Raw genomic sequence first — 26,894 nt, 5'->3', positions numbered from 1 at the left:
AGTGTAATTAATTTCTTGTTGAGAAAAAGTAAGAGTTCTTCAAAAATGTACAACATCAAAATGCAACTGTTAAAAGAGGAACTATTTATTACGTTTTTAATGTTATAGCAGTTAAAATAGTAAAAACATAATGCAAATATTTACAAACATTAATATTAAAGGACGATATATAACAGAATGAAGTAAAAATAATTATAAAATATAAAATAAATATCAATTTATTTGCTGTTTGCATAGTTGTTTTTTATTGAGGGAACAGGAAACCACGTGGCGTAATCACGCAGAGTGACGTCGCTACGCTGTGGTTGTTGTTATTTAGCAGTTATCCTGCTTAGTGTCCAGCCCAAAGAGAAAGATGTTTTTGAATTAGTTGGTTAAGCTTAACCGGACGGTGGGACTCCTCCAGCTTCTCCGCCTGCCGCCCCATGAGGCGTCCGGATAATTCAGCGACATTTAACGGCGTAGAGTCCGCCAGCAGCTAGCTTAGCTCACCGGCTAGCCCCGGCTACTTAGCCGCTTAGCTGGCTCCCCCGGCGGACTTCGGGTTGGTAAATTTATTCAGTTTTTAATTATTTAACGGGTCCACAGTTGTGGTAGCTTTCTGCAGTGAACACCTTACAAATCATTAACTTGTTTTTGAAAATTCAGCGCAAAAATAACCCACCAGCTGTGATAGACGGGGCAAATATATTTATTTCTATAGTTAAAGGAAGATCTGAGGGAGAACTGCCACAAATTCTGGTGATAATATATATAACGGTCATTTAAAACATCAAATGTCCCAGTGTTTGTGAAAACACAGAGTTGTGTTTTGTGGCAGGGAACGATGGTGAGGTTAAAACCCCGAAATTTTCAAATGGACTTTGGTCTGCCCAGCATCGATTTTACAGTAGTTTTATATCGTGTTTACTCGCATATGTTTAAAATTCACTGGCAGGCATAATTTCCGGGATGTTTTTTGATTTGATCTGAACGTTGGTGGTTAGAGTTCCCAGCCCCAGAAGCCCAATATGTGGCCATTCAGAAATGCATGTAAGACCTTTTCTTTTCTTTTTTTTCTTTTTTTAAGCAGCTATATTATTCTGAACAGATTAGTTTTGTCTGATTTATTTGAGGGCTCAGACTACAGATTAATACACATAATAACTACGCTACAAATTTCCTGAAATCCTTTGTGCATGGTGTAGCAGTCCTTACCCATATTTATAGTAAAAGTTAGTTTTTAATTACTGTAGGATTCTTTAAGTTAATATTTTTTTTATTTTTTTTTAAAGCTGCAGGACAGTCATGTGACAAAATTGCTTTAAATCTACTGTTATTTATTTATTTATTTTATACACTGAGTTTGATGAAATTCTGCATAACTTGTTCAGTTTTTTAATGGAATTTGGCATAGCGTCCCCTGTACATCCAATTCTCTGGATACAGCAGCTCTATGAGGCGGCTCCTGTACTTTTGCCTGATTTTTTTTTTTTTTTTTTTTTTTTGTATGGTCTGAGGTATTCGTGTCATTGCAGGATGGCATCTTCCTTCAAGATTCCCAAGAAGAAACATCCTCATGGCTCTGACTCCAGTCCCCTAGACATGCAGTCACCTCTGTCCCGCCTCCAGACCTCCACCCCTCGACTAAAGGTGGTATTCCTAAATCTTCCTCGTGTCATCCGTTTGTCCCCGTGAAGTGATATTACATTCCTTTAATCCTCTGATTAACCGTTTAAGGTGGTATTAATGATCTGACAGGTTAATTGTTTGGAATATTTAAAGATGGTGTCTGTAAACTTTCTCATGTTTAGTTGATTAGTCATATGAAAAGCTAATCTACAGTTTTGAGTACTATTAAGGGTTCTTAAGGTAGAATAATTGAAAATTCTGCTTTTAAGGTGACTGATTGGAAGGAGTTGCCCTTATATAGAGTGTGATGATTTATGTTAAGGCTGTTTTGAGTAAGATTGATTTTACTTAAGGTGATATAAGTTGTTGTTTTAAAGTGTCCCACCCATTCAGTTATTTAAGGAAAGGCTCATTTAAGGTGGTATCTATAAAGTGTTGGACCTTTTTAAAGGTGGTATGTTTGAGTTAATCTGATTGAGTTTTGTGTGCAGTTTTATGGGAATCAGTCTGGCAGAGGTGGAACTGACAGGATGCATTCTGGGAATCCTGTGGGCGCTTTGTCAGCCAGACAGAGGTGAGTGCAGCACCCTCTGCAGTCTAAATAGTTTATTACACTTTCCATGAAATGTTAAAAGTAACCAGGTCATTTCCTTGCAGGACACCGTGTAAGCAGCTCTTAGGAAACTTCAAGACACAGCAGGTACTCAAGAGCCCCATCGGGGGCGGAGCTTCAGACGCCAATCAAAGAGCAGCAGGCAGCTGGAGCTGCCAATCACAAGCAGGACAGAGAGAAGTGACCTCAAGCTGTTTGTCAAACAGGTGAGTTTTTCTTTTTGCACTCAATAATTTAACGAGCTGAAGCTGCACCAACATCCGCTTAAAATCATAGACTTCATACCAAAATCTTTTTAAAACTAATTTTATTGTTTGTTTTTTGGGGGGGTTTTAATACAAGTTTTAGGCTCCTCTGCATCTCTAATCATAACCATAATGTTTAGATTTACTAATGTTGACTTATTTGTTTGTACATGTCATTCATTTGAATTGAGAGTTTACAGTTTTTAAAAAATCTTCCGGTATTTAAATTTATAAGCATGATTTATTTTCTACTTAATTTTTTTTTAAAATTGGTAGTATTTTGTCACATTTCAAATATCTTTCATAAATTTAGTTTCACCCACTGTTTTGTTGTTTTAATGACATTTAATGCAGCGGTTTTACAGAGTTTATATTTTAATATGTCCTTTGGTGCAATATTTTAATAATATTTTTAGGTTTCTACTTAAATATTTCTTATTTATTTATTTACAACCTAATGTGTTTAGGGAGCATTTCTAAAGATTTGTAGTTATTTTTTTATTAGTTATAATATTACAATAAATATTATTAGAATATTATTAATCATGTCCTTATTATTAGTTGGAAAGTTACTTTTTATTTTCTCTAAAATTTTTGTAGATTTGTTTCATGCTACTTACTATTAAATGTTTCAATATTTCTTTACACGTATTGACAGGCTTTAGATTTTTTTATACTTTAATTCAATGATATTTCATTGGAATTATTTTGTTATTAACTATAATTGTAAAAAAGAAGTTTCTGATATACTTTTAAGTCTTTCATTAGTGACGCAGGCTGCGAGATAATTTAAATAATCTCACTGAGTGTCTCTGTTTTCTCCACCAGATGGCGTCCTAAGAGAGCGTCTGACCGGCTGCTGCAGCCTGAGGTGGCTTTAGAGCACCTGTCTCCACCTCAGAAGAAGAAAGAGCTGTCAGGTTAGCTTTTCACAGGTAGAGAGAGGACTGTCTGAGATTTATTGATCAACGTGATTGATCGTCATTTCTTCTGCAGCTTTGGTCAATAAAAGGATCTCAGTGGACTCTGTGGACTCTCTGGCTGAGTTCAGAGGTGACGAGCATCTTAGGAGTTTGAGTTCTTCTACACTGGGAGACAAAAGGTGGAGGAGAGTTGAGTCTAATGGAGACACTTCTGAGAAGGTAAAGGTCAAAGGTTGCTGCACTTTCACAGTGAAAGTCACAAAAAGTAAAGTCATGAAACTTAAGTGAGGGGAGTTGCAATATTTTCGCAATAAAATCATCAAAGGTTTTTCAGAAAAATAAGGTTTGCAGAGTAGGCAGTATTTTCACAATAAAATTGTTTAGGATTAAACAGGTACACCTGAGATGCAGGAAAAAGTTGCAGAGAATAAAAAAGGTTTTATTGTGAATGTTTTGTAAACTTTAAATTTCCTGTTACAAACTGGATCTTCACCTTCGGTCTGATTGTTTCAGAGCGACACAGGAACTCCTCCCAAATCTCCTTTGAAACAACAGACAAAGAACTCTTCTATCTCCAGATTGAATCAAACTTCACCCTCAGGCCCACAAAGGCCTGAGGGTCACGATAAGACCATCTCCATGGTCTTATCGTCGTCGACGACGCCAGTAAGGAGGGTGCGACTTGCCTTCACCAGCAACCTGAAGGTCAACGACAGGGAGAAGGAGAGAGAGAGGTGGAGGCAGTTCAAAGAGAAGACTAAGAACAACAGGTCAGCTGTCCTCCACCGTCGACTGAGGACACCCAAACCAAAGCTGAGCCAACCAACTGAGCCGAGTGAGTTTGATTTCCACCAATTATGTGATGGAGTCTAAGTATATGCTCCATGTTTAGTGAGCGAAATTCTAGGATGTAAATTGGCATTAATTGGAAAATCATGTTTATTTTTCAGCCCCACAGCTTGATGCTTATGGGGGAAAAGTGACAATGGTGACATGATTTGAAGGTTCTGATGTCGCTTGTTTGTTTCTTCCTTTAGTCGTGCTGTCCAGTGAGGAGGAGGAGGACTGTGAGGGAAACGGAGACGAAGCAAAGAGGACGTCACATAGCAGCAACCAGGTCGATGAATCTCGTCAGGGAAACTCTGAGAAGGTGCAGGTAGGTAAATAGAACAGAAACAGAGTTTCTTCTTTGGAAACTGAGGTTTGATGCTTTCTTGCAGAACTAATAAAGTAACTTTGTTTTATAACATGTTCGACAACAGCGGCTTCAAAATCACGTGGGCATCTTTAATAGTTATTCATGGTGTTCCTCAGGGCTCTGTTTTTGGTCCTCTGCATTTATTTTATAGCTCAAGGATGATTCAGTCTTTTTTTTGTCCATTCTTGGTTTGATTTTCTTTATTTTGTTTTCTTGTCGTTTAGCCCAGGTTTAGAGCATGTTTAAGGCGTGGACTTTCAGGACAGAATAAAATGTTCTATCTATAAAGCTCAGAGCACATTGTTGTTTTAAGGTGTACAAATGCTGGTAAAGGCTGTTAAAATATGACATAAGTGTTGTCTTGTAAGAATGCAGGGCACTGAGGAACAAGGTGATTACCTCTGACTCGTGACATCTGCGATAATTAAACGTCTGTAAGTGAGAAATAAAGGCTGAAGGGTTCATGATAACCTCACCCAGAAGTCAGCCGGGTTGTTCCTCAGATAATCCGAAAAAAGCACACGGGGCATCTCGCTGGCGGGACAAGCGGCGGTGGCGGCTGCTGCTGCTGCTTTATGAGAGTCACGTTTAAGAACAGCAGGCTTTCATTTCCACCTGCAGCTGCTCAGAAACAGGACGCTGCTTAATGTGGTGCACTCGTGTGACCCACAAATCCGGCATTTTAAAACCATCACTTCATCCACAACAAGCAGACGTTTCAGACTGCCTTTCCAAACAATGTGGTTCTGTTTATTAAGTTTAACAGCAGATGATTAAACCAGGATCCACTTTAACCAAAGAGCAGAGTCTGGGCTCTGCACGGGTCCTTAGAGGTGATGTTTATTAAACTCATGAAATTCAAAGGTATTAAAAGGATTTGGAGCGTGCAGTCAGTGCAGATGTGTTTGCATGCAGTCCATCAGAAACCCAGCACAGTGTTGTGACGTGATGATGGTGTTGGTAGAATGCTGAAAAGTGGGCTTGGACAGGAAAGAGAACAACAGCAGGGGTCAACAGGCAAAGGAACCAAAAACAGCCCAACGAGACAGAAGGCTACTGCAAGTGACCATTTTCATTGTTTTATCATTAGTGTGATTTGTTTTTTTGTTTTTTTGTTACTAAAACTGTATTAGACTAGTCAGTTACAGAGTGTTGGAAAGTCCTGCAAGGCTCAGCCAAGAACAGTCACAGTTACACTTGGCATCAAACCATCAGGTTTAGTAAAATGTAACATGGCCACCTTTAGGCTCATGAGCAAATAGAAACATTGGAAAGCGTAATGTATGAAGAATGAAAACCAAAATAGGAAGATCCACAGTGAAAATTAAACTAACAGAATCTGCAGTCCCTCCGTGGTTAGATGGACTCCATCATCTTGGACTTCATCTATGTCTCTTTTTCTTTGTCTCCTTTGACTTTGACAAAGACTTTGTCTTTGTCTTACTTAAGACATCTCTTTTTCAGTCTCCTTCTTTTTTCTCTCCTTTGTCCTGTAATCATCTTCTTCGTCTTGTCTGTCGTCTTCTTCACTATTATCTTATTCATTGTTTTCTTTGCAGTTGTCTTCATTGGCTTTTTTGTCTTCTCCTCTGTGGTCTTAAATCCAACCAGACCCTAGTCGATGAGCTGCTAAAGTGAGGGCTACCCACTGCACTCTGCACAGTCAGCAGATTATATTTAATTTGCAACAAGAATTCGATGAATAAAACATTTCCAGGAGACTATGAATGACCAAAGATCCATTACCGGTCCAGATCATCTTCCTCTGTCGACCGCTGCCTTTAGGGAGGCACCACATGTGATAATGCGAGTGTTTGATTTGGCAAAGATTTAATAATCTGTAGGAAAAACAGGAAACTTCACAATAATGACTCCGTGTGTGAGGAAGAGTTTGAGCACAGGAGGAAGAATTAATTACAGTTTATGTGTAAATAATCAGATGATGGAGTGTAGAATGGTGAATTCCCCTGATTTAAACTGTTCCTGATGCTGCAGATTAATAATCTCAGTGAGAATCAGATACCTGTGTGGTAATCAGTGCCAGCTGCTGCGGTCTCTCCTGTTAAGATGACCCAGTTTAGCTGCGGGGCGTCCGCGAGCTCTCGGTCGCATGTTTGAGGCCGCGGTGAGTCACCTCATTTGTTTGTGGCTCTGCCGGCCTGTAAATGCTCCTCTAAGCAGATCCAGATTGGACCTGAGTGTTTGTTGTTGTTTACAGACTGAACCTGATCCCAGCTGAGAGTACACCATCTGCTGCACAAACAGTCGCTCGCCCGAGCGTCTGCGGCGCTTTTATTGTTTGCATTATTGTATTTTTACTGCTCTGTGTGTTAGTGGCTTTTTTCCACTCACACACATTGTACCTGTGGGCTCACTCTGTCCCTCTGCGCTGTCTAACAGGCTCCCAAACCAGTTCCTGTGACGCCACCGTCCTTCCTGCAGCTGGAGTTCGCCTCTCTTCACGCCGGCCTCACGGCTGCAGATGCTAACGGGCCGATTATGGTGAGACAGTTTGTCACAGCTTCACATAAACCTGTAAACCATAAACACGGAGACGCTCAGTGTGACGGGACACAGGAGCATCAGTGCTCTGTTATTTGTGATCTGAGGTGTGGCAGCTTTACTGAGTCACTGTTGTGGGGTCTCTCCTGCCCACAGACAGGAGTGTCACTAACAGCATGTTTACAGCTCCTCTTTCCCCTCACATGTTTATTTATGCTGATAGATAAAAAAAATTTCTACTCTTAGACCCTCTGCTCTGTTTTCTGACTGTCTGCAAGAACTGCAGGTGTTTTTGTTGGTGGAACAATGAAAATTTCAGATGTTAATTAAAATTAAAGGAAAATATGTGACTTTAGTCACATGATTGTAAATTTACAACTTTTTTCATTGTAAAAATTTCAAAATGTCGTTTATTGCATTTTTGTCATAAATTTGCAACTTTTATCTAAGAGTGTCCAAGTGTTTTCCATCAAATTTACCTGTTTTTTTTTTTAAATACAATTTTTTTTAATATCTAGATTTCCCATAAATTATGACTAAAATCTCAGAGAACACCTTTGTTTTGTGAATGTACACAATAAAATATTCCCTTTTTTTTTTTTTTTTTTTTAATTGATATGTTTACATTAACAGCTAAACTTTAGGTATTTTTACTGTGACCCTGTCTCCCAGCTCCAGATGTGCTGAACCCTTTAACATACTGTAATGTTTTGCTGCTGTGAAAATGTGACGTTTTTATATAGAAGGGTCTAAATGAAGGCACATAATGTTACAATAATGAAACACATTTATTGACTCTTTAAAATCAATACCTCACTGATCTACATTCACGTTTTTAATCTAATAATAATAATAATCCTAGTACCTTAAACTGGTCACACTGGAGTCAGCATCACGTGCCCAGCAGGAGCGCTCAGTCATATGATCACATGATCTTTCTCCACAGGCAGTCGTGGTTTTCCCTTGTTTAACCTGTTTGCTGAGGTCAATCTGCAGTGCGTTTGCTGCCAAGCAGTGGCTGTGGGACGTTCCAGTGTTTGTGTCCAGCTTCTGTGTTTTTGGGTTTAAAAAAAAAAGTTTAACCTTGTTCTTTTTTTTTCCACATGCTAGTCCAACTTTCTGCTGCTTGCTCTGCACTTTTAATAATCCTACATCTTTTCCAGCATCTTTTATTTTCTTTAGTGTGTGAGGGTGGGATACAAATGCTGAAGCAAAGGTAAAACAAGAGCCAGAGCTCAGATGAGAAATCGCCGAACTCTGAGTTTACGAAGCGGCTTTGTTTGTTTCCCCCAAGGTCGTAAACATTTCAACCTGTAACGAGTGATTAAAGGTTCAGTTAGAGCACTGTTAAAAAGGAGGAGGTCAGGGGGTCAGTGGAGGGTCTGCTTCTGAATGTCGTCTGTTCAGCTCAAGTTAAATAAACTTTTAAAGTCATAAGCAGCATTTCTTTGTTGTCTAACAGTTTAATCTCTTTCTCTGTTTAGATCACTGAAAGCGGGATCATGATCCCCATGAAAGGTAACTTATCCACCCTCTGGTTCATGTTCTCCACCCACTGATTAGACAGAAACATTAACACTGACACATGCAGTCAGTCAGACTCTTTAATAGTTTTCCAAGTGTAATTTTTAGACTTAAACTCACCATTTACTATATATATATATATATATATATATATATATATATATATATATATATATATATATATATATATATATATATATATATATATATATATATATATATATATATATATATATATGTGTGTGTGTATATTAGGGGTGCAACGATACACAAAATTCACGGTTCGGTTCGATACTTTGGTGTCATGGTTCGATATTTTTTCGATACAAAAAAATGTTCATGCCTTTTTAATTTGTCATTTATTAAAATTATAAATATATATTTTAACTCAAAAGTACAGTTTTTAAATTTAATGTTGCTGAAACAAAAGTAATTAAAAAAAATAAATATATCTCAGGGCTCTCAAAATTTCAAAATCCCTGGTAGCCCTTCGGGCAGGGACTCTTCAGTTTTTGGTAGCCCAAAATAAATGTAAGTAGCCCGAATTAAAAAAAAAAAAAAAAAAAAAGAGAGCAATTTTTTGATTGATGTTTTGTTTCCTTTACAGTATTATACTTTAATGTATAATATTGTAAAGGAAACAAAACATTAATCAAAAAATTGTTGAAAAACAAATTACAACATTGTATAAAAATTACAATCATCAACTCAAATACTTGGTTCTAATTGAACAGAAATTTCTATGAACTTGTAAGAACTGTGTAGGACATGAATCAGTCTGTGTCAGATCCTGAATTTGAAATTTCCGCTGAAGTCACGGGTAAGAGACAAGTGGAACCAAGATCGAGGCCATTTGCTTTTTGAAGTTTGCAAAGACTGCTAAATTTTGCCAGTGGTAGTTCACTCTTTGCAACATAATACGCTGTTATAAACAGATTTTTCAGGTTTATTTTTAGTATGTTATTTGCAATTGGTGTTTGTTCTGGGAAAGATATTGCAGACTGAGCAATAATGCATTTCTTGCATTTCTCATGGCTTCTAATGGGGGGCTTTCTTAAAATGACTGGTCCCAGTAACAAAGGTGCTTGTCGACTCAGAAATCGAGAGAAAACCAACAACACACCCGGCAGAACATTATGTTATTTACACGGGTGCACATAAGTGGTCCGCATGTGCGCATTCGCTGTCAAAATAAAAGACGCGCACCAGATAAGAAGTTGCAACGCACGTTTGCGTCTATATAAAAAGCACTGTTTTTGTCCGCTAGAGTGGGATTTTCACGGCACATTCTGCACCACATCTCTGTGCGTTCATCATTTGTTTGAAGCCAGCTCACCTCCTGCAACCACTTTTCCGAGAATACGTGCTTCTTTTGTGGTTCGACTCCTGACATTTGTTTGGAGGTAGAGGAACACCAAAGTAATTGCTTAAAGGAGCTTCTTTGACATCTTTAAGAGTTTTAAACAAATGTCTGTCCTCCTGAAAATCTTATGTATGCAAACACGCGTTGCAACTTCATATCTTGTGGCGTTTTTGTTTTATTTGACAGCGAATGTGCACCTGCGGACCACTTATGTGCAGCCCTGGTTATTTAGCTCGTCATATTGCAGCCACAGAAATTCTTTTGTCCATGAAACCATAAAGCTGCACTTTCTTTTTGCCTTATAGTCTGATTTGTCATAACTTTTCCGTTTTGTGGTAAGCTTTTCTTTGGCTGTCACTTCTTCACCCTGACCTGTCTTATTTGGCTCAGCAGAACTAAAATATATATCCTGCTGCTTTTACACACACACACATAACGGTCAGCGATTCTCTGCGATCAACCTCTCACATGTTTAAGCTTGCTGCGGGAGATTTCACTTGTCATGTTTGCATAGTAAGCTAATGATTAATAAGACGATGTCAGAGGAATTGGTGCACAAATTATCATCACTCACCAATCAGCACTGTCGCTCTCTATACACAGTTCACGCGATTGCAAAGTGAAAGCAAAAAACAAGCGCAAATTCAAACGCGATTTCAATATGTCACATATTGACAGCGGCTCACCGATGCCAATGACATAATTACCCAGCTACATTTCCGAAAGAATGCAAAAGCATTGACATTAGGGCTGCCACGATTAGTCGACTAGTCACGATTATGTCGACTATTAAAATCGTCGACGACTAATTTAATAGTCGACGCATCGTTTGAAGCTTTGTAAGATCACAAAGGACGCAGGAATGAGTAGTAGGATTTAAGAGTGTAATAACGGACTGAAACAGAAGATGGCAGCACTGCATGTACAAGGATGCCAGCTGCCGTTAAACCCCGAAGAAGAAGAAGCTGTGTCCCAGAATTCATAGCGCAGCTGTCAACAATGGCGGCAGCTAGTTAGTTTTAACTTTACTCTTATTATTCTTTCTGGGTCACAAAATAAACGTTTAACATATTTTCAGGCGAGAATGTAGCTGTGTAAACCTCAAATATCTGCTCAGTTTATCAAGACACCACATATTTTCAAAAGTGCTCCGACGTTTTCGGAGACGTCTGTTACCCACTAGCTCGTTAGCTAGGCGGGGGCAAGGCTAACTAGAGCCGTGAGAACACCGGACTCCCGGCAAATCGTTTTCAAACCCACCGCCGTCTTTCGCTACTCAGGTTAAACATATATATAAGTCACTTAGATAACTTAAAAATGTTATTGTTTGGCTTTCTTTAGTATTTTATTTGTTCCTGAGTAAATCGGTTTGGCTGAGATTAAAGTTATAGTTTTTGCACAGCTAAAACTGTCAAGCAGACAGCTGATTATCAGAAGTGTGAGACGCTGGAGAATATACTCCGGTGTCCTGTTATATTTTAGAAAGCAAGGAGTTTATTAAACTTCACCGAAACAATCTGCAAATTTCATTAAAAATTAATAAACTACCATCTTGTCTTTATTTTTAGTTAGCACAAACACTTCAAGCTGTAAGCTAATGATAGTTATATAAGACCAGATGCTGCTGGTGCAATAAGCTGTACGCTGTACGTCCAATGGATGATGATCTGATTAGTCGACTAATCGCAAAAATAATCGGTGACTAGTCGACTATCAAAATAATCGTTTGTGGCAGCCCTAATTGACATATATTTTTCCTTTCTACAATAGCCCGACGGGCAGGGCAGAGATAGATTTTGGTAGCCCGACTGGAAAAATCTTGCAAGCCCTTTATCTGATCGAGGAATCACTCATCTTTGGAAAAGAGAGTTTATTACAGAGAAATGGCTCTTTCCAAAATAAAAGCTATACTATACGCTTCTTCTGGGCTATATTCTCAGCAGCATATTGTAGCGGGTCAGGGCTGTCCGGGGTTCTGTTTGTACAGTTATGTTTTGTTTATGTTGCCATAGTGACGGGTGACGCCCTCTCGCTGCGGTGTGTCCTTCCGTGGTCAGAGGGCGCCTTGTGTGTTGTTGTTGTTGTTGCTGTGCGGTTGCCGCGCTGAGCAGTTAGCTAGCGGCAGTGTTCTGCAGATGTCAATAAACGGCTGTGCTCCCTGGCTAGCTCATGGGAAGCAAGACCAAACGATACCTCCGTCTCCTCCTTGTCTGAGCTCGCCATAATATTAAACATATCAGGTCCCCATAAGGAGAATCATGTGCTAACGGCTGTCTAAATGACTCGGGTAAAGTTTGTAGCATGCATGCTTGTTGTTTTTGTCTGCTTCCACTTGTCTTTGCACTAGGATGATGTCGGCATAAATGTGCAGTCATATTCGTTGTGTTCCCACTAGTGCTGTCAGCGTTAATCTCGTTGAAATGACGTTAACGCCACAACACGGCAAATCTCCGTTAACGAGCTACCGCGGATCGCCCCGTGCGTGGGGGTGGATGCCGTCAAGACGAGCTAACTGCGCTAATGCACTAGTTCCCACCCATGTAATTGAGCATTGCGTGGCACATCCAACATACTGTTTTACTTTTGTCCATGACGCGCTTACCTTCAGGGTCATACGTCACATGAAAACCAAAATAGTTCCAAAGGCCAGATCTGAATGAGGGTGGGGGAGGTTCAATTTGCCATGTTGCAACGAGCTTAGCTTCTGTCTTGCTAGCTTGTGCTGCGCTCAGTGGATCTGCGCTCGACAGTGCAGCCTAGGCGGAGTAGTCGAACGCAGATCCACTGAGTGCTCAACACAGACAGCATCGTCAGAAGAAAAGTTGATAAAATAAATAAAAAATTTTGTATTGTTCGATACATATGCGTACCAAACCGAAAGCACTGTATCGAACGGTTCAATATCGATACGAGTATCGTTGCACCCCTAGTGTGTGTGTGTGTGTGCGTGCGCCCACACGTAATGATTAGAAACTGACAATTCTGATTTACAAAGTGCAACGTTTATGATTTCATGCTGGATGGAGGCAGGTGAGCCGCTGTGGTGACCTCTAAAGGAAGAAGCTGGAAGAAGCGTTCAGGTGTCTGTGAGGAAAGATGGATGTAGCTTCTCAAACCCTGAACGTCTCTTAGTGTAGAAGACTTCTCACTGAGAGTTCAGTAAACACTTAGCTGATGGGTTTGTGGTCTCGGTCTGTGTTTTAAAGCCTTCTTCAATAAAACAGGATGTTCATGTTGTAAATGATGGATTCATTAGTCTTAAAGGATTTAAGATGGAGCTACCTGTGATTGACAAGTTGCTGTCTCACCTGATTTGTTAAACATGGAGACTGCATCAGTAAAAACACTCCTTTTACTGCCATCTTTTCAACACTTCATTCTTGGAGGTCTCACTGCTCCACAGATGTTATGACCTCTTGTTTTCCATCAGACAGATGTTAGATGATCAGGTGAAATCGTGGGTTTAAAGTCACAGTTTATTAGATGAAGATGAGTTTAAAAAGTCAGAATTAGGAGACAAATTAATTCATTTTTTTTTTCCTCTCAGGGGTGGAGGAGTGTCAGGTCAGCGTGGTGGCGTCTCAGGTTCGGGGTTACGGCCTGTGGGACGGGGGCGTGGCCCGTGGTGGAACTCTGCTGGCTGGTTGGGAAGGCCCCGCCCCCTCGCTGCTCTTCCTGTGGGTGACGGATGCTCAGGCCAACCTGCTGCAGAAGGAGCTGTCCTCCATCCAGACCTCCTCTTCCTCCTCGTCTTGCTGCTCGGGTAAGGCGAGGGTTAAAGCTCCGGTTGATGTTTGCTCTGCTCAGTTTTCATCACCGCACAGTTTCCACTCAGCTGCTTCCCTGTTTAACTTGCAGCGAGCGCTCACTCTACATCACCAAACCAGCCCGACCTCCTCCCAGGGAAACCTGCAGAGTCTGAGGTGGTGTTCAGAGGATAAGGATAACCGGGCTGGAGTCGGTTTATTAGATTCAATTATAAAACTGTTACAGAGTCAAGCTGTTTTCCCCATGCAGTGATCCATCAGCCTCACACAGGATCTCTGCACAAAGCCCAAAATCAAAGCTTCACTCTGAGGCTTCACGGAAAATTTACTTCTGCAGCCGTGCAGCGCTGGGCCGGGCCCCTGCCGGCCAATCAAAGAGCTCCATACCCAGCCATCGGCCAATCATGGCAAGCCGGAGGCACAGTGTACCGATTCCAGCTGTGAGGTCATCTGTACGGGGCCAGAGAGACCTGCGGGTGGAAACAGAGAGAGAGAGCTGCTGCTGGTGTTTACTGGGAGAATAGAAGAGCTCTCACTGGTTCAACTGGGCTCATAGTGCTCAATGACATCATGACATCACAGCGCTGGGCTGACTGGGCTGATCCTGGACCAGTCTGTTTATAACTGGTTTTAATGTACTCATGTTGGATAACCTGGCATCTCCTACTCTCTGTAGGTCCTCCATGCTGCTTCATCCTCCTGCTATTGAAGGAGCAGCTGCAGGAGCTCCAGGCCGCCCTGCTGGCCTCCATCCTCGACATGGAGGAGTACAAAGTCGCCACCCCCTCCTCCTCTGAAGGCCCGGCCTCCCCTCTGGACTGGGCCAATGGGCTGCTGCTCCTCCACAGCTGTCCTCCTCCTGTGGACCAGCACCTCCTCAGACTGCTGGGACACTCGACGGTAAGAGATGACTCGTCCTCTCCCTTCACCTCCTCTGAGCTCCTCTGCTCTTGCCGTGGCGCTGAACGCCATCAGGACAGACTATGAGACTAAAAGTTATGGTTGAAAACAGATCATTAAATAAAGAGACACAGATTGTAACCTGATACACAAACTAATCAGTCTGTCACAAAACGTTACTATTAAAGGTCAAAAGTCACAGATGTGTGTTTCCTGACAGAGGTCGAATCAACTGAGCAGAGGTCAGAGAAACAAGTCCAGCCTAAACTCTGCTGGTCTTCCCACCAGGTAAAACCAGTATAACCAGTATAACCAGGACAAACACTACATATATGGGCTTTAACCCTGAGTTTGGTCTCCAGGCTGATCCAGTACCCCGTGGCCCCCTGCAAAGGCCGCATCACCGTGACCAAGGAGGACCTGGCCTGTCTGGATGCTGGCGAGTTCCTCAATGATGTCATCATCGACTTCTACCTCAAGTCAGTTTGTCCACTTGTCCTTGCTTCCTTTGCTTTTTTCTTTCTTTACATTCCTCCCCTCTTTCCCTGCCCCCTAACCTCTTGCTGCTTCTTTCTTTTCCCTCACGCTTCCCTTCCTTTCTACCTTCTCTGCATTCTTCCTTCTTTCTTTCATTTCTTCACTTCCTTTTCTCCTTGATCCCTCCTTCATTTCTTCCATCCCTCCATCATCCTTCTTTGTTACTTCCTTACTTTCCTCTTTACTTCCTTCCCCAATTTCTTCTTCCTATCTTCTTCCACTCCTTTCACTTCTTTTCTTCTGTTTTTCCTTCCTTCTTCCGTCATTCCTTACCTCTTTACCAGATTCCTTCATCCACTCGTCCTCATCCCCTTTTTTATTCTTCCTTCCTTCTGCCTTCATTTCTACTTTACTTTCCTTCTTCCCTCTATACTTCCCTCTCTCATTACTTCCTTCCCTCCTTCCTTCTTTTTTCCCTATTCCTTCACTGTTTTCTCCCCCCAACCCTGATTCCTTCCCCCGCCTACCTCCCTCAGAGGTTTCAGAGGTTGTAGTAGCTGCTGGTCACCTGCAGGGGTCCCCCTCCCCTCCTTCTTTGTGCTGCAGGTATCTCCTCCTGGAGGGCGTTGGCGGCTCGGTGGCTGAGAGGAGTCACATCTTCAGCAGCTTCTTTTACAAGCAGCTGAGCAGACGGCGAGCGGCCGGCGAGGGCACCGCCCCCTATGTCCCGTACGAGCAAGCGTGTGCATCTCTTTTATTTAAAAAAAAAAAAAAAAGGTGTGCGAGGTTTCAGATGTCTGAGTGTCTCTGTGCTCATGTGTCCTCAGTGACCGTCACACGCGGCACCAGCGGGTGAAGACGTGGACTCGCCACGTGGACATTTTCACCAAAGACTTCCTGTTCGTGCCTGTCAATCAAGAGTAAGTCCCTCTCCTCCACCTTCACAGTGGCGCTGTGGTCAGCTGGAATAAAGGAATAAAACCTCCTGGAGCCGCCCGCACTGACCTCAGCTCCTCGCCCCACATTCAGAGACGCCACTTTTCAATAAAAGCTGCACTCGAGCACCTCATCAGCGCACGTACCTGCCAACTGGCCGCACGTGATGGCTTTACCAGAGACGCTTCCTCCACTGTCGCTCCACTCTGACCCCAGGCCCAGCCCCCCCCCTCAGGGTCCTCATTAACATCCAGACCTGCTCAGGACATCTTAAACCTCAGGCTGCTTTTACGGCATCTTTGCACCATTCCTTCGTGTTTTTAACGAGGCCAGGCGACATTTTACCTCCACACTGAGAATATTTTCAGAGGCGCAGTGTTAATGTGGCACCTTCATACGTTCATACAGCAGATATCCACATGAAATACTCAGGCCTGAAAAACACATTAAACTCTGTTTTTCTTTTCTTTTTTTAAAAAGGGGGAAAAAAGTGCAACCAAATCAGTTTAACTCCCACTCAGAGTCACAACCACAGAAAACCTGGCTTTGTTTTCCTCTGGTCAGCTCTCAGCACCAACGTCACAGTTTCAATAGACCCTGTGCACGAGAAAATGCTAACTTCCTGGTTTGAGACCGGATGTAGGGCTACTGCAAAGATATACTCCAAAATCATGACCAAAACTCGAAAACGGAAAGATTGCGTTAAGTTACAAAGAGCAGAAGGTGGGAACACTCACCGCTGCTGTGTCATAAAAAATCTAATGATCAATTTTGATGTTTAAAGAGTTTAGATCGATCAGTTGTTTACATCACTCAACACAAGCAGAACTGCATTACTGCAGCAGAAGACACATCGTCCACATTCAGAAGCACATCTCTGTATAGTGACTGGTCTTATGATTTAAACAGGCAAATGTTCAGCATTCAAACTACAGGTGAAGAATAGTCAAACCAGATGTTTCCCTGTTATGTCGATATTAGCTAGTCAAGTACAGACCCGCACAGCATGTTAACAAACCGTGAAAAAAAGCCACACAAAAAATGAATGATTGCTGGTAAGGGTTTCTATACATTAATATTTACGAAGGGTATGTTGTGACTTACCTTCAAAATTACAGTGGTCCCTCGCTAATAATGCGGTTCTCCTTTCACCTCGCTGTTTCGCAGATTTTTTTTTTTTTTTTAGTGCAAGTTTTCATGGTTTTTTTTTTTTTTGGTTTTTTTTTTTTTTTTTACGTCACATTGTGTCCTGCGTCCTGATCGCTGCAGACGATCTCCTCCGTGACGTCTCTCCTGTACAGTACAGAATCACTGCATCGATCGCCAGCAGTGTGACTCTGAAGTGCAGTACTGTATGTCCACGATGTCCACGAAATGTTTTGCACCGTCAAAAAATAAAATTGGCTACTTGATTTCACCTATCGCTGGTTAATTTTAGAACATAACATCCGCGATAAATGAGGGACAGCTGTTTACAGATACTGAGAAATATAAAATTTGAATCCCTGAGGCGCGGGGGAAAAAATATCAAGTCGATGAACATAATTTACAGATATATTGGATAAATGCCCAAGACATCTATAGAAATGTAAATCGCCACGTGATTCATTCATTTGCTTAACTTGTTTTGGATTGTGAACGAGGCGCAAATAGGACACCGGAAACAAAGCTCCCAACAGGAGTTTCCGCACTGGAAGTAGCATATGCTAACGTGCACATAGTCTATAATGTCCCATTATTAATCATTATAAAATGGAGATCAACATTTATTTTAAATTATTATTACTGTTGAATAAAACGTCTGCTGATTTTGAGGTTGTTCAGTGGGACTATCCATTTTTTTTCACGTTATTTCATTATTTTTAAAAATGTTTTATGTATTTTTTTTTTTTTTGTTTTAAAATATTCTTACTATTCTTTCTGTTTTTGTTTATTTAATTATTAATTATTGTGACATTTAAGGCCATTTTTCTTGTGGTTTTGTGCCATTTTTATGCTTTTTTTTTTTTTTTTTTTTTTCTTTCTTCTGGGACATTAATTTTTTAACACATGTATTTATTTGGTAGCCACTACTTCTTTTTTTAAAAATTTTTAACTAAATTTTAATTCAACTATTTTTTTATTTTCTTTTACTGGTATTTTATGAAACTTTTTAGTGCAAAATGTCCATTTTTCTTTTCTTTGACCTTCTTATTTATTTTGTGTAGTTTTGTTTTCTTACACATTCTTTTTTTTTTTTCTCTGTACAAGCTCAGTTGTACCACATTTTTCCAGTCTTGACTTTTTTCCTCTTTTTTTTTTTTTTTGTAAATATTTAAACCATGAGTGTGTGTGTGTTTTTAGCTTTGGTTCTGGGTTTTTCTGTCCGTCTCTCCTCAGCTGTATGTTGTGGTTTTGTGTTGGCAGAGCTCACTGGTACCTGGTGGTGGTGTGTTTCCCAGGTCTGGAGGAGGCTCGGTACGAGGAGTTTCAGAGGCGAGCAGGTGAGCTGACCTGGTTTTTGTCTCTGTGGCTGAATGAAAGCTGTGGCTTCGGTCACGTTCAGCAGAGCGTCTCTAATGGGCACCAGACATACTGGTGTTTACGTCCCTCTGGGAGGCAGCGTTTTAGGGTATTTGGGGCACAATGTTCGCCAGCGCTGATTAAAACACCATGCTCAAAGTTGACACCCAAAATTAAAGGATTAAATGTTCCAGACTTAAATATGTTCTCCACTAAAGACCCATTTAGACATTTTTGAATCTTTATGGTCTATAAATCAGCTCGTAGTAAACTGGAGGTCACATCTGGTTCATCATCTGTGCTCATTTCTCCTTTTTTTTTTTTCTTTGACCATCTTTCCATTTCATTCATTGATCTTTTTTTTCTTTGGTGTTCTATGTTTAACCTCACATGTAGTTTTATTTAGAGCTGCTCGTGTAGACGCGAATGTGTTTTTGTTGTCGTTGCAGGGAAATCCGGAGCTGTGGGAAAGCCAAACTCTAGTCTCGTGTCACAGCAGCCACCAGTAAGTTCATACACTGTCATTGCTTTCAGTGTGGTGTAAATATCCAGTTGTGTCACGACCACAGAAAGCCGGTGACATTCAGGTTGTGACATGTGTGGGTCTAAAATGTTTCTCAACTTTGATGTGAGCAACTGAAGCTGGAATGATGAGAGTGAAAGGATAGCCTTGACTCACATGTAAATGCATCACACGGTTACCTAGGCTACCAGAGCCTGAAATGTCCACTGGCAACCTTCCGTCAGCAATAAATAACCATTTTTTCAGTATTACCTGCTCAGCCAGGATTCTAAGTGTTCTGAGCTGATCTGAGAAAGTGACATCAACAGACTCCATGTCACTGATTGGCTAATCAGTGGTGTCACTCGATGAGTCGTGAGGGTCTCTTAATAAAATTTTAGAAACCTGGCAATGGGGAAACTTACTGGGGGAAAAAAAAAAACAACCAACATATACTGTGACTGTAAGTACAGGACTAATTTCATAGGCACTTTATTTATGGCCCTTACACTTTAATTATAATCCACATATACTGTAAGTACAGTGTAAACATACTGTAATTATAGATCAGCTCCACTGATTACACAGACTGATGAGCAGTAACTTTATTGTAATCAAACTTGAACTTGACTACCCTTTAATTACCGTTTAAATATACTTTTTCACTTTAGGTGTGAAGTTGATTGTAGTAAACTGTAATTACATGTTAAAGTTACCACTGGTTTCACAGTAATTAAGCAGTACCTGGTATTTAAAGTGTAAGTACAGACTGTAAATCCATCAAAATGCAGCAGGTGTCCTCAGTCTGTGGAGGGTTTCCACCTCGTTTCATACAGCTGTGACGACACTGTTTATTTATATTTATGTAAAACTGATCCTCTGAGATTTCACGCTGCACATTCATTAGTTCACACAGTTTATTTGGCTCAGATGATCAGTTCAGTGTTGAATCTTCTAGTGAGATCTGTTTGGGAAAACATGGGCTGACCTTTGTGTTGAATGTGAAATGTGATGGTTAGTTGATGCTGCTGAAGAGGAGGAGATGCAGCGTTCTTTACAATCACTGAGATGTTTTTCTCCGTTATTGTTTTAAAATCCTGGGTTTGAGTAACTGTGTTGTGTGTTTGCAGGAGTCCAGTGAGCAGGGCTGGAAGAAGGACAGAGTCTTAAAGAGGTCAGAGTTCACCCACATTAGATTTTACATCGAAATCAATCAGAAATGATCAGATTTTATTCTAGTTTTGTTTTTTTTATTTAACTTGTCACTTTTTCTGCACATATGACAGATTTTATCAAGTTTATACATCATTTCGTTTCAATCACGGAGGTTTCTGTTCCTTATTTTTACCAGACACATGTCAATGATGTTTCTTTTCATGTTTTTCTTCTTCATTTTTCTTGAGTTTATTTGCTTTTTCTCATTACTTTTGTGACATTTCATGCAGATTTCCATTTTTTCCCCAGTTTTTATTCCTTTTTTGTTCAGTTTTTTTATATTTGTGGACCGTTTTCATTTTTTTATTTTTTTATTTTTTATTTTTATTTTTTGTATTATTTGCAGTTTGTCCAGTTTCCTTCCATGGTTGTGTAACACTGTCATTGTTTGCAGGCCGTGCCTCCTGGTCATGGACTCACTGAAACTGTCGTACCACGACAACGTCTGCAGACTCATCAGAGAGTGAGTTCCACCTCAGGACGCACAGAGGACAGAAAACAAACCAAACCCACATTTATCAGTAATGTTATATTCGTTTTTAATGAAATATTTAATATTAACATAGTTAACACAATTAAAATATTTTAAAGCAATTTCTAAAATAATTGTATAATTTGTTTTATTTCCAATGTAATAAATTGTTGAAAATATTTAGGATCCCATAAAAATATGAAAAACATTATATACTGTATTTTCTACACTATAACGCGCACTTAATTTCCTTTAATTTTCTCAAAAATCGACAGTGTGCCTTGTGTATGAATTCTGGTTGTGCTTACTGTCCTCGAACTGATTTTATGTGGAACACGGCGCTCAAAAGTCTATCAAAAAATGTTTTAGTACGACTTTGGTAAGCTATGAAGCTGCACCGCTTGACGGATTGTTGGAGCATTACAGCTATTGTAGTGAGGAGCCTCGCAGAGTAATCTGGGTCCAAAACTACGTCCGCCTCAGGTCCCAAAGTCAAACGAACACTGCAGCATTTTTAATAAAGGTTTGTAGATTTCTAGGACTTTGCAATTTTGAGACTGCTGCATCCCTCTGCAAGATATCTCACTATTTTTGACTTTTCTGAGCCTGTCAAGTCCTTCTTTTGACCCATTTTGCCAAAGGAAAGGACGTTGCCTAATAATTATGCACACCTGATATAGGGTGTTGATGTCATTAGACCACACCCCTTCTCATTACAGAGATGCACATCACCTAATATGCTTAATTGGTAGAAGGCTTTCGAGCCTATACAGCTTGGAGTAAGACAACATGCATGAAGAGGATGATGTGGACAAAATACTCATTTTCCTAATAATTCTGCACTCCCTGTATAATGATGTGTTATGTGATGGCTAGCGACACAGCTATGTTAGCATAACATAAACACAGTAAAGCTGGTGGATGAACGCTAACTTTTTACCACTCATAAAAGTTCCAGAGGGTGCCTGATGTTAGGGACAAATGCAATCTGATGGCAGGATGCTGTAAACAGACCAAACTTCAGTCAGGAGAACAACTGAGATAATCCATCCACAATACGAGGTTAGTCATTAATATACTGCAACAACATGGGAATAGAGCAGCGAGAGAATTCAACATTAATACATCAATGGTACGGAAGTGGAGGAAGCAAGAAGAATAAGTTGAGTAAAGTTTGACTTATTTGACTGTTTTGCTTTGCTTAATGCGCCTTATAATCTGGTGCGCCTTATGGTCTGAAAAATACGGTAATATTATTAAATGTAATAATATTATATAAAGAATTAAATAAAAGTACAAAAAATAAATAAAGAAATAATGAAAGAAATGCTTAATACATGCACCAAAAATTAATTAAAAGGTATTATGATGTCAACACAATTACCTAAATCAATGTCAATTGCAAATTAATAAAGTGAGGGAATATTATTGATCAACTAATCACGCACAGACTTAGTTTCACTGAGTAAAAATGTTTGGGGTTTTAAGTTAGTGTCACAGTTGCTTTCACGTCCCTGTGGTATTTGAACATACAGTGGGGCAAAAAAGTATTTAGTCAGCCACCGATTATGCAAGTTCCCCCACTTAAAATGATGACAGAGGTCAGTAATTTGCACCAGAGGTACACTTCAACTGTGAGAGACAGAATGTGAAAAAATAATCCATGAATTCACATGGTAGGATTTGTAAAGAATTTATTCGTAAATTAAGGTGGAAAATAAGTATTTGGTCACCTCAAACAAGGAAAATCTCTGGCTCTCACAGACCTGTAACGTCTTCTGTAAGACGCTTTTCTGTCCCCCACTCGTTACCTGTATGAATGGCACCTGTTTGAACTCATCATCTGTATAAAAGACACCTGTCCACAGCCTCAAACAGTCAGACTCGGCGACAGCCCCAAAACATCACTGCTCTCGAGAAGATCTGCATGGAGGAATGGGCCAAAATACCAGCTACTGTGTGTGCAAACCTGGTAAAGACCTATAGTAAACGTTTGACCTCTGTTATTGCCAACAAAGGTTATGTTACAAAGTATTGAGTTGTATTTTTGTTATTGACCAAATACTTATTTTCCACCCTAATTTACGAATAAATTCTTTACAAATCCTACCATGTGAATTCATGGATTTTTTTTTCACATTCTGTCTCTCACAGTTGAAGTGTACCTCTGGTGCAAATTACTGACCTCTGTCATCATTTTACGTGGGGGAACTTGCACAATCGGTGGCTGACTAAATACTTTTTTGCCCCACTGTATTTAACTGTGACCCACCAAGCTGCAGGGTTAAAGGTCCTCTCTCTGTTCAGCTACCTGCAGGTGGAGTGGGAGGTCCGCAGGAAGTCGCCTCGTCTGTTCACGTCCGACACCATGAAGAGCTTCAATTGCAGAGTCCCTCAGCAGGACAACAGCAGCGACTGTGGACTCTATTTGCTGCAGTATGTCGAGAGCTTTCTACAGGTGAACACACACACACAAAAACACACAGGTGTGAATATTTTTAACAAAATATTAACAAAAGATATAGAGAACAAAAGAGTAATAAACTGTGTGAAGCATGTCAAGAATGTATTTAATTATCTAGAAAACAATAAATTGTAATTATAAAAATGTGAAACAAAGTCTCCAAATAATTATTTATTTTTGGCATTTTTTAAAAAAAATAAATTGTATCATAATAATATTTATCACACCGTAAAAATTCTATTGAAATATGTGAAAAAAATGTGTAAAATCACAGAATGATGCTGGTAAAGAAAATATTAATTAGGTTCCTTTTATTTGTTATGTTTTTTGAGGGTAAATGTGTTGAATCGTATTTCAAGTGCGTTTTTCTGACGTTATGACTAAAAATAATATTTGAATTAGGCCTGCACAATAAATCGAAAATTTATTGTCATCGCGATATCAGCCTGCGCGATGGGCCCATCGCAAAAGACGGCGTAAACTGCGATAATTGGGTACCTTAAAATGTTTACACACGTGCTTTAAAAAAATTACCAATCAAAGAATCCCCTTTACACATTTGACCAGTCGAACAGAGCCCTTAACGGCATTAACCAATCAAATGGATTAGAGGCCCGCTTCATACGCAGGTGGAGAGCGAACAACGCTGCAGCAACGAGTCAGAGTTGTAAAGGCTGAGAGCGAGACGCATGACGAGAACGCTACTGACTATGAACTCGTGCCTAAAAGAAAGAAATAGTACCTCGCTTATTTGGAGGTACTTTGGATTTGATAAAGACGACGTTCTCCAAACACAGGTACTCTGCAAAACTTGCCGAACACTAGTCTGATCCTCTGGTGGTTGCCACGAATCTCCACCATCATCTTCAATACAACCACAGAGAACTGTTTGAATAGTTCCAGAAAGACAGGGCTAGCCAAACAAAGGTTGCTAATGTTAAGACAAAGAGCACAGCAGTCCAACAACTGTCTCTGTATCAGAGTTTTTCAAGTGGAACTCCTTATGAGAAAACGCCGAAGCGGTACAAAGAAATAACAGAGGCCATTACAAATTTTGTGACAAAGACATGATGCCTATACATACAGTTAGCAGAGAGGGCTTCACCAGTCTGATACATAAAGTGGACCGGAGATACCGCATCCCCTCACGAAACTACTTTTCCCATGTTGCCATTCCACAAATGTATGAAACATGCCGCAAGACCGTCATGTTTGAACTGAGCTACAGTAAAGAACTACAGTAAAGTTTACTCTCCAGTTTTGACTTACATCATAACTACTTGGTGAGTGGTAAAATGATGAACAGCTGCACTGAGATAATTTGCAGTATAATTTAAGTTATGTTTATTTAAAACAAATTCTTTCAGGATGTCTTTCAGAATTCAAACCTCAGAAATTTTTTTTATGGGGGCAATGTTTCAATGTTAAAGTGAACTTTGTTGTTACACTGCTAATACAGCAGCTTTCATTAAATAAAACTGTTGCAGTAAAATGGAAATTATGTATCGGGTTTTGTTTTGTTTTTTTTTTGCTATTTATTTTATCGCAAGTCATATCGTTATCGCAGTACTGATCACAGTTATCGCACATCGCAGGTTTTCCTAATATCGTGCAGCCCTAATTAGAATTATAAACTTAAAGAAACTTGCTTTTTTTTCGCGTCACTCTGTTATCGTCTTCACGGTGCGCTTTGTCTGATGTCCTGATGGTCTGAGGCTTAATCGAGCTCTCTGATTGGCTCCTCCAGAACCCTGTGGTGCACTTTGACATCCCGCTGCGGTTGGAGAGCTGGTTTCCACGGCAGCGAGCGCGACAGAAGCGCGATGAGATCCGGAGTCTAATCATGAGTTTGCACCAGAGTCAGCTGAAGGAGGAGGAGCCAAAACCGTCGCCAAGCCGCTAACTCGTCACCGCCGCTGCTGCTGCTTCATTGACTGCTTCCTGTTTCACTCAGTCAAACTATATGTCTGTGAATGTACATAAATTTATACTGACACTTCCTGGTTTTTAAATAAAAGTATTTATTTAAATTTTACAATGTGAGGCTCTTATTTTGAAAGCCTGGAGCTGGCGTGCTGCAGAGTGAAGCGTGTAATTGATGCATTAATTGGTAATCAGTTGTAAGTGAAGTGAGGAGAGTGTGTCCTTGGTGTTTGTCTAAGCTGGGGTCAGAGGTCACTGGGTTACTACCAGTGAGTGTCTTGGTGTTTTCTAGCATTCCGACTTCTTTAATTTACTTTTTTAATTTATTTTTCTCCGTTTCTTCATGTTTTAGTCGTCTCCTGTTCGAACATGATGCGATGTTTTTATTTCTGTGTCTGTGTTAAAACATGTTTATGTCTGCTTTTGTGTTCGTTCGATTGTGTGGGCTAGTTGGGTAATCTCTGTGGTTTTAGCAGAGCGCCCCCCCCACTGAGAACCAATCGGCTTACCGCTTATTAAGTGGATCAGACAGGAGGGGGCGCCGGCCTCAAGGAGGGCTTATACATTTAAAGACAGGAGCGCCACAGTAGAGGCCAAGATTAGTGGATGAGCATAATGACTGCTAATTACTCACCTCTATGGAGCCCAAAAAAACTTTAACTGAGGTGGGATGCACCATAGAGCCGCCGCATGTCAACATAACGGCTGTCAGAGAATAAAGTTTTCTAACCAAAATAAACTTGTTAAAATTTAAAAACATTAAAGACACCTTAGAAATGTCGGCCTGTACTCTCCTGGCCTAAATGTGTTTGTTGTCTGGCCTTGGTCTGACATCAGTTCAGCCCAGTTTGGTCCCTTTTTGGTCCCAGGCTTGGATGAACTCTGGTATCTCTTACATCTAGACTTGGTCCAACCCTCTTTTGTTCGGGCGTTGGTCCTGGATGTATTGGGGCTGTTCTGTCTCTTCTCTGGTTCTGGTCCTGGTTTGACTCTGAACTGATTGACTGACTGACTTTTTTTTTTTTTTAGGCCATAGAACCGGCTAATCTTAGCGATGGGAGGTTGAGATTAGACAGATTTATGGCCCCTATGAGACCTCCCAAAATAATCTAAGTGAGCCCTGAAGACGGAAAACTGGAAGTCATAGCTCGAATAAATCCTTCTCCGTTTGTTGTCATTCAACCTGCATGTTTCTTTAGGTTTCTTCACTATGTCTGTAGAAAATATCGATATGATAAAGTAGATCATGTAAAGATATTAATACATATAATTTTTGTATATTTCATGTAAATTATGTTAATATGGACATGTGACATGTTATGCAAAATTAAATGGTTTGATTTTTGTCATGTATTGTAGTTTGTTTGTTTGTATGTTTTTTGTTATTGAATGCAAAAAATGTTAAAATACAGAAAGATTTTGATTAAAATGGTTTTGAAAACGATTGTGAGCTTAATCTTTAACATCTGTTAGCGTGTTAGCACATTCCGCTGAAATCATAAAAAATATAATTAATAAATCATTTAAACCTTATTAATAATCTGAAAAATGCAAAACCTAACAAAGTAATCTGAGTAAAGATGGGTTGACTGGGTTATTCATGCTCTCAGGAGCTTTTGAGAATTTATTTTATATTTAGTGTCACTTAAGTGTTTTGTTTTTTTTTTTTTTACCCCTTTTTTTTTTAAAATGACTGTGAAGACTGTAATGTTACTCAAGGAAAAATAAACATGACATATTTATGGTTGTCACTGCCA

At 40.1% G+C, this 26,894-nt stretch overlaps 1 protein-coding gene across 4 annotated transcripts; it reads left to right on the top strand.

Moving 5' to 3' along the window:
• The first annotated feature begins 262 nt into the window (after positions 1-262).
• LOC146680604 (sentrin-specific protease 7-like) lies at positions 263-26,894 on the top strand. Of its 4 annotated transcripts, none has more exons than XR_014917866.1 (22): positions 263-1,032; positions 1,518-1,632; positions 2,103-2,185; positions 2,269-2,430; positions 3,298-3,389; positions 3,466-3,611; positions 3,906-4,227; positions 4,430-4,548; positions 6,991-7,092; positions 8,577-8,610; positions 13,527-13,742; positions 14,423-14,646; positions 14,867-14,934; positions 15,009-15,125; positions 15,730-15,852; positions 15,951-16,043; positions 18,466-18,542; positions 19,011-19,066; positions 20,194-20,237; positions 20,673-20,741; positions 21,703-21,812; positions 23,058-23,113. XR_014917866.1 is itself a non-coding variant. In XM_085447815.1 (22 exons), exons 2-22 carry the CDS (start codon positions 1,519-1,521, stop codon positions 25,115-25,117), a joined length of 2,568 nt encoding a protein of 855 aa, XP_085303941.1. In that variant the 5' UTR covers positions 263-544; position 1,518; the 3' UTR covers positions 25,118-26,894. The 4 variants fall into 4 exon arrangements, 2 of the variants coding, with proteins under 2 accessions (XP_085303941.1, XP_085303940.1); XM_085447815.1 differs by lacking the exon at positions 21,703-21,812 and adding an exon at positions 24,962-26,894 and having other exon boundaries at positions 263-544; positions 23,058-23,208; XM_085447814.1 differs by lacking the exon at positions 21,703-21,812 and adding an exon at positions 24,962-26,894 and having other exon boundaries at positions 23,058-23,208.

The sequence above is a fragment of the Copadichromis virginalis genome, linkage group LG23, assembly GCF_057382275.1.
Source record: "Copadichromis virginalis isolate Kocher_CV1m ecotype Utaka linkage group LG23, C_Virginalis_male_GT1.1, whole genome shotgun sequence".
Classification (NCBI taxonomy): Eukaryota; Metazoa; Chordata; class Actinopteri; order Cichliformes; family Cichlidae; genus Copadichromis; species Copadichromis virginalis.
This window is presented reverse-complemented; position numbering and strand designations above follow the sequence as displayed.

Coding starts and splice junctions, on each gene's coding strand:
- LOC146680604 (XM_085447814.1), top strand. Junction 13,743..14,422: donor CTCCTCGTCTTGCTGCTCGG/GTAAGGCGAGGG, acceptor TACTCTCTGTAG/GTCCTCCATGCTGCTTCATC. Junction 14,935..15,008: donor TCTGCTGGTCTTCCCACCAG/GTAAAACCAGTA, acceptor TTTGGTCTCCAG/GCTGATCCAGTACCCCGTGG.